This window comes from Desmodus rotundus, chromosome 1 (assembly GCF_022682495.2).
Source record: "Desmodus rotundus isolate HL8 chromosome 1, HLdesRot8A.1, whole genome shotgun sequence".
NCBI classification, from domain to species: Eukaryota; Metazoa; Chordata; class Mammalia; order Chiroptera; family Phyllostomidae; genus Desmodus; species Desmodus rotundus.
The window spans coordinates 95,879,115-95,886,620 of record NC_071387.1 but is presented as its reverse complement, the minus strand read 5'-3'; the positions used below and the strand labels follow the sequence as shown (position 1 = coordinate 95,886,620).

General features: G+C 51.7%; 1 protein-coding gene across 4 annotated transcripts; it reads left to right on the top strand.

Annotated features, from left to right (window-relative positions):
• Positions 1–2,505: 2,505 nt before the first annotated feature.
• ZNF48 (zinc finger protein 48) lies at positions 2,506–7,021 on the top strand. Of its 4 annotated transcripts, none has more exons than XM_024560466.3 (3): positions 2,506–3,102; positions 3,298–3,390; positions 4,464–7,021. In XM_024560466.3, the coding sequence occupies exons 2-3, from the start codon at positions 3,312–3,314 to the stop codon at positions 6,248–6,250; spliced, it is 1,866 nt and encodes a 621-aa protein (XP_024416234.1). In that variant the 5' UTR covers positions 2,506–3,102; positions 3,298–3,311; the 3' UTR covers positions 6,251–7,021. The 4 variants fall into 4 exon arrangements, with proteins under 4 accessions (XP_024416234.1, XP_045051464.1, XP_053782717.1 ...); XM_045195529.2 differs by having other exon boundaries at positions 2,506–3,136; XM_053926742.1 differs by lacking the exon at positions 2,506–3,102 and having other exon boundaries at positions 3,295–3,390.
• Positions 7,022–7,506: the final 485 nt, after the last annotated feature.

Genomic DNA, 7,506 nt, shown 5'->3' with positions numbered 1-7,506 from the left:
AGTCATGCCATGTCTCCATAATTACCTATGATCGCACCAGGCATTCCTGGTGGGGCTTCTGTATCTATAAACCTGAGTTCAGTTTCAACCCTACTAACTCCAGGCTTTGTCTCTCAAAGTCAAAGATAGCTCTGCCCTGGCCAATGTGGCTCAGTTGGTTGGGTGTCATCCTGGAAAGCAAAAGGTCACAGGTTCAATTCCCAGTCAGGGCATGTGCCTGGTTTGTGGGCCTGGTCCCCAATTGGGGCTTGTGCTAAAGGCAACCAATCAGTGTTTCTTCCCCTCTCTTTCTCCTTACCTTCCTCTCTCTAAATAAATAAAGTCTTTTTTTTTTTAAAGCTAGCTCTGCAAGTGAGTATGGTATGTGGGCAGGTCAGCTTTAGGGGAAAGGTTTCTCCACGTAGGGCTGGCTATTTTGCCATTTTGTATCTTTTTACCTGTTTGCTAGCACAGGTGCCTGGCACATTTCGGACCTCCAAAAAATGTTTGTGGTGCAAACGAATAAAGTTACTATACCATCTTTAGCTCCAGTGCTTTTCTATTAGGTAAACTCATGACACATTACAGTAAGACTATTCTCTATTTCCCTCTTTGAGGGTAGGTCTTAACCATCTTTGGATCTCAAGCTTCTAGCACATAGTAGGTTTTCAGTTAGTATGTGGGCCACTGTTCATTTCATTCCCTCTGTCCAGAGTTCTTCATTCAGTCCCCATTTCAGCTAGACTATGAACTTTGAAATCTTAGCTGTCCTTGAAGTATCAGTCAAAAATGGCACATCTTCCTTTGTTATTCCAGCCAAAAGAGAAATAATTGATATTTTTTGCAAAGTGTTTTACACACATTAATCCTCAACCATTCATATTAGGTATTACGGGCCGGGTAGCTCAGTTGGGTAGAGTGGTGACTAGATACACCAAGGTTGCAGGTTTGATTCCTAGTCAGGGCACAGATAAGGATCAACTAATGAATGCATAAATAAGTGGAACAACAAACGGATGTTTTGCTCTCTCTCCATTTCTTTCCCTTCCTCTCTCTAAAATCAATAAAAATAATAGCCCTGGCTGGTGTGGCTCAGTGGATTTAGCACAGGCCTGTGAATCAAAGTGTCGCAGGTCTGATTCCCAGTCGGGGCACATGCCTGGCCTGGAGCCGGGTCCCCAGTAGGGGGCGTGCAAGAGACAACCACATATTGATGTTTCTCCCTCTTTTCTCCTTTGTCTAAAAATAACTAAAATCTTTTTTTAAAAAATATAAATAAATAAAGATAAAAAATAAAGAATCAAATTAGGTATTATTGTTCCCATTTTACCATTCAGGAAACATAAGTAACCTCCCCACGGTCAAACAGTAGTTAAGTGAGAAGGCCAGGAATCAAACATAAACAAATGACCTTAAAGACATGTCCACAGCCACTAAACTCTACACAAGTATCTCTCTCTCTCTGCAGTATACTACTTTAAAGAGTATAGGATCTGTAACATCACGTGCACATTTCCATACTCTAATGGGCTGAGAGCTCTCTGAGAAGTTTCCTTGCATTTCCAAGGCCTGGACAGTGTCTACACATTCCTTGGTGATCCTTAAGTATGTGTTGATTGATTTGTGGTCCTTGTTTCTGTGTCTAACATCCATGTATATCAGGCACAAAGAATCACGCAGACTCATTTCCACAGATTAGAACTCTTCCTGCTTTCCCATTATGGGTGCAAGTAACTCACACCTTATAGTTCTTTTTCACTATTTGTGTGTTTGTCCCTAAACTGACAGCACCCCAAGGGCAAATCTTACCCGTATTTTATCTCTTTATCCCAAACTCTTGGCTCAGCACTGAACTGCTAATAATGTGAATTAATATTTGGCTACCCGTCCGCATCATCAGTTAGGCTGCAGAAACATCAAGACACTCCTCCTTCCCAAAGGCAAGCTGGACCAAAGTAGAGATATTGGTCCAAAGTAGAGATCATGCCCCTGGTTCCCTGGAACAGCCCCAACCAGGGCCCCACCAAGCTGGGAAACAGAGATTCTTGTTCCAGCCTTTCCCGGCTTGGTTTCTGTAGGGCTGTCTGCCTGTCCCCTAGTCTCCCCATGGCCTCTTTGTGTCTCTGCTTGTTTCATTGTCTTTGTTCCTTTGCCACTAAACCTGTTTCTCTCCAGGCTCCTGGCCTTTTCATGCAGCCCTCTGACTCAGTTTCAATGACATTTTATCTATCTCTTATCTGTTTCTACATCTCTGTCTCAAGCAGCTCAGGTTTTTTTGGTTTGCCGCTGTCTCGTCTCTCTCAGCCTTTGCATCTTCTCCCACTCAATGCTCTCATGTTACGATTATGAGTCTCTGGCTCAGGGTCTCCGTTCTGGAGCCCAGGTCTGAATCCATCGGCCGGCCTCTCCGCAGAAGCGTCCCAATTAGCATTCGCCTCTAACCTCTTCTACTTCGTTCGCTCCCCTTCCCCAAGCCCATCCCCCCACCCCGGCGCTCAGCTTCTCCGACCACCCAGCTTTGTTTCCTGAGTCTCGCTTGGCCCGGCTTTGTTTCCTGCGTCTCAGAGCCCCGCCTCCGCTCCGTCTGAGGTCTCCGCCGCCCTTTGTCTGTCTGGGTCTTTCCCCGATCCCTTTCCGTGGGACCATCTTTAAATCTCTTTATCTCTCCGGGTCGGGGTGTTTGGCGTTGTCAGCCGACCCCACAGGTCCGCGCGGGTGGCCCGACACAGCGACAACTAGGAACAGTCTTCGGCCCTCATCACCCAGCTCCAGCCCAGGAGGCACACGGTTAATACCACTGAGTTCGCGCCACCGTCCTGGGCTTAGAGTAGCCCTCCCCGCGGTGCGCGCGGCCACCCACCGACTACCGAGCTGAGACGGACCGGTGGGCCCCTAAAGGCGTGCAGCTCCTCCAGGTCCTAGAGCGGCTCGGTGCCGCCCAGCTCTTCCGCTTCCCGTCCCCGCCCACGGCGGCCGCCCGAGGGACGCTTGGGGCCGAGCCCCCCTCCCATCCCCGGCTGAACGCGGAGACCGCATCCTAGAGCAGTCGGTGGCTCGGTTACCCAAGCCTCAGCAGGGAGCTCCAGAGAGCACCGGGGTGGCGGAGCCAGAGGCAGCCGGGAGGTGAGGGATGGCTGCGTGCCGGAAGGAGCAGCAGGTGCAGGGGCGCGGGCCGAGGGGGTGGGGGCACTGGGAGCCGCGCCCTGCACCTTGGACCCAGATGCTGCCTGGTGCTCACGCCAGCCTGCAGAGGGGGCAGGGCGCGGGCCGCATATGGCTGTGTGACCGAGGGATTGTGTGTCTATCCCCTTACTCAAGGTGGTGTGACGGCGATGGAGCGCGTGGTGGAGCCCTGGGATCCAGATCTCCGTGGCGGGGAGGGAAGGGAGCAGCTGAGAGGCGCCCGAATAGGTGAGATCCACGGCGATGCGCTGCCTTGTGTAGGTAATAGCGGGGTAAGGACTTTAGAAAAATCGGTAATGAACTGTAATTCCAGGAGAGGGGGAGGAGAGCAATAACCGACTGGGGAGTCAATATTTCTGCACCTACTGTGCACCAGGCCAGGAGGGGAATCGTCTCAAGGACTCTGTCCCCCTCCCCAACAACAGTCCTCACTGCCTCTGCCCTACTTCAGGCCTAACTATGCCTCATCAGGCAGTTGCAACAGCCTTCCCTCAGCCCTCTTCTCTGCAGTGATGCACTTTGCAGCCACACTGATCCTAGTCTCGGTCTAATCTGGTCTTCCCTCCCTAGCTCCCTTCTGCCCAGTGATTAAGAGCCTTAGCCTAGTGTTTAGTTCAGCCCCTAGTCCCAACATCCCTTTCCAGCTTTATCCTCCAGTCCTCTCCATGGTTTACTTTTTGCTTGCTGTGAAAGCCTGTTCCTGTATCCTCATTTTTTCTCTCTTTTGTGGCAGCATAGTTATTCTGAGCCCACGTGTATAATTAATTTTGCTTTACATTATCTCTCCTACCAGCCCTAAGCATCTTAGGGGATAGGTGTGTGTCTGGGGCCTCTGAGGTAGACTGAAGTAATAAATGACAGAATGGGCCTATATATAAGAAGATATAATTGAAATAGCAAATAACAGGTTTTCCAAATAGAGATAATATAATGTAGTAGCTAACACAGACTTGGGGATCAGACAGACCTGAGTTAGAAACCTCACTTTACTACTTTATAACCTTCAGCAAATGACTTAAGTTCTCTGAGTCTCCAGATGGGGATAGTAATAGTAGTACCTCCTAGGATAGTTTACAAGTGTTCAGTAATGCTTAGTTCAGTGATTGGCACATATTAGGGGCAGGGTAAAAGGAAATTACTATCATTAATGAGAGGCACAGACAATAGTAAGTTCTTCAGAAGTGCAGAGAAGAGAGAGAGATCCTTGTGACCACAGATTGTCAAGGAAGCCTCTGGGGAGGTGGCAGTGGAAGACAAGCTGAGCCTAAGGACAGGTCTGCAACTCCCTTCTCTTTCCCCAGGTCTAGAAGGTGAGCATGTGGAGATGTCTCAGACGGATGAGTTTGAACACACCCCACAGGAGGATGACTTGGCATTCAAGGAAGAGGAAGATTTGGCCTCAGGTCATGAAATAGGAAATGCCTCTCTCAAACCCCAAGGCATCCAGACATGGGATGACTTGTGGGTCCAGAGAGAGGTGCCAGGGAAACCTCAGGCTCGAGACAGAGGCTCCCGGCTCCTGGGAGAATCACGCTGGGGCCAGGCTAGTGATCGGGCTGCTGTGTGTGGCGAATGTGGCAAAAGCTTTCGGCAGATGTCAGATCTGGTGAAACATCAGCGGACACACACGGGGGAGAAACCCTACAAGTGTGGGGTCTGCGGCAAGGGCTTTGGGGATAGCTCTGCCCGTATTAAACATCAGCGAACTCATAGTGGTGAAAAGCCCTACAGAGCTCGGCTGCCAGCCCAGGGTCCCCCAAAGATTCCTCGGTCCAGGATTCCTGCTGGTGAGCGCCCCACTATCTGCGGTGAATGTGGCAAGAGCTTCCGGCAGAGTTCTGACTTGGTGAAACACCAGAGGACCCACACGGGTGAGAAACCCTACAAGTGTGGCATCTGTGGCAAGGGCTTTGGTGACAGTTCTGCCCGCATAAAACACCAGAGGACACACCGTGGGGAGCAGCCCCCCCGGCCCATGGTGCCCGGGCGGCAGCCATCTCGTGCAGCCACAGCAGCTGCACAGGGACCAAAAGCCCAGGACAAGCCATATATTTGCACTGATTGTGGCAAAAGATTTGTACTCAGCTGCAGCCTTCTGAGCCACCAGCGCAGTCATCTGGGACCCAAACCTTTTGGCTGTGATGTGTGTGGAAAGGAATTTGCCCGGGGCTCAGACCTGGTGAAGCACCTGCGGGTGCACACAGGAGAGAAGCCCTATCTCTGCCCTGAGTGTGGCAAGGGCTTTGCTGACAGCTCTGCCAGGGTCAAGCACCTCCGTACCCACAGTGGCGAGAGGCCACATGCCTGCCCGGAGTGTGACTGCACCTTCAGCCTCAGCTCCACCCTTCTCCGCCACCGCCTGACTCACATGGAGCCCCAGGACTTCAGCTTCCCAGGCTACCCTCTGGCTCCCCTGATCCCCAGCCCACCACCCAGCTCAAGTCCACCCCCACCTCCTCTTGGTACCAATCCCCCACTAACACCTCGGAGCCCTTCACACTCGGGTGATGGGCCTTTTGGCCTGCCTGGCTTGGAGCCACAGGCTGGGGAGCCACCCCCACCACTAACAGGTGACAAGCCCCACAAGTGCCCTGAGTGTGGCAAGGGCTTCCGCCGAAGCTCGGACCTGGTGAAACACCATCGTGTGCACACGGGGGAGAAACCCTACCTCTGCCCCGAATGCGGCAAGGGTTTTGCTGACAGCTCAGCCCGAGTCAAACACCTCCGCACCCACCGCGGTGAACAGGTTCGGCCACTACCACCATCCACTCTCCTGAGGCCATATAACTCCCCAGGCCCAGCACCCATGGCTCCTCGACCCCGAGTCCGGGCCCAGCCCTCTGGACTCAGCCAGCCCCATGTGTGTAGTTTCTGTGGGAAGGAATTCCCTCGGAGCTCAGATCTAGTCAAACACAGGCGCACACACACTGGGGAGAAGCCATACAAGTGTGCAGAGTGTGGCAAAGGTTTTGGTGACAGCTCTGCCCGTATCAAGCACCAGCGTGGGCACCTGGTCCTGAGGCCCTTTGGGACAGGGGATGGTCTGGCAAGGTTCGTCAAGGAGGAGCCACCAACAGGACTGGAATGATGGGGTACAGGGAGCGTGGAGGCCCAGGAAATCCAAGGGGTAGTACTTGTGTAAGCAGGGAAGAAAGGGCCTGGGAGGTGGTGGGAGGGAGAAGGAAAGCAGGTGGGAGGGGAAGATATGAAAGAAAGGAGTGAATAGATGGAGATTGGAGACAATGACCTTGAAGCTTAGGAAACTGTTCCAGCTGGGCTCAGTAAGGGCCTTGCCAGTGTGGTCTATACCCCCAGCTTCTAGAACACTGCCTAGTACACAGTAGGCATTCAATAAATACTTGTTGAATTAATAAACTGGTCTTAGCCTAAGGGCCCTTAAAGAACCCTAAGTTTCTGCTGCCTCTTAATCTGTGAAGAATTGATCCCTCCTAGCCTTGTCCCAGAAGACCAGCATCCTGATCCATGGTTTGTTTGACCCTTATGAGCTGCAACAAAGACTTGGAATTTAGGGTGACAGAATTAGGCAGGGGCATCTCGATCATCCTTCTGATGAGAGCATTGATGTATGGCAGGCAGTGCCCAGCCTCAGGCCATTGGACATGGTCTTAGGAAGGAAACTCTTGGTCAGAGGCCAGACCTACCTGTCCTAAAGGACCCCAACCCACCCTGACACCTGGACACTGGCACACTGCTCTGTTCATGCCAAGTCCAGGTCGTGGTGCACATCAGCAGAGATAAAGTGGAAGGGCAGGACTGGAGTAAGAAGAAGCCAGGGACGCTCCAAGGCCAGACAGCCACAGCATGTGTCTCCTTGCCAATAAACTGCTTCTTGTCTGAGGCTTGGGCTCCTGTCTCTGTGTATATGTGGTAAGGGGTGAAAAAGGTGCTGAAGTGTTACCATAGATAGTTAGCTAATTATTTTTTAATTTATTTTTATTTTTATGGAGAGGGGAAGGGAGGGAGAAAGAGAGGAAGAGAAACATCAGTGTGCAAGAGAACATCGATCAGCTGCCTCTTGCACGCCCCCAACCAGGGACCTGGCCTGCAACCCAGGTATGTGCCCTGACTGGGAACCGAACTGGCAACCTTTTGGTTCACAGACTGCCACTCAATCCACTGAGCCACACCAGCTAGGGCGATAGTTAGCTAATTATTAATAAGGGAACAAAGGGGGAATTAGACATTGAGCTTCATCAACCAGTTTGCCTCACCAGGAAGCTACAGTTTCCCACACTCCAGAGGATCACAGCATTGCCCACCCCCAAGGATTAACACCCCTTTATTCCCACCTCCAGCACCTGATTTTGGTGGGGAGCAGGGGAA

What these genes read in the sequence shown, in the direction of transcription:
- ZNF48 (XM_024560466.3), top strand. Translation starts at nt 3,312, where the DNA reads ATGGAGCGCGTGGTGGAGCCCTGGGATCCAGATCTCCGTGGCGGGGAG. An exon ending in GCTGAGAGGCGCCCGAATAG is followed by an intron (nt 3,391 to 4,463) that starts GTGAGATCCACG and finishes CTCTTTCCCCAG; the next exon opens with GTCTAGAAGGTGAGCATGTG.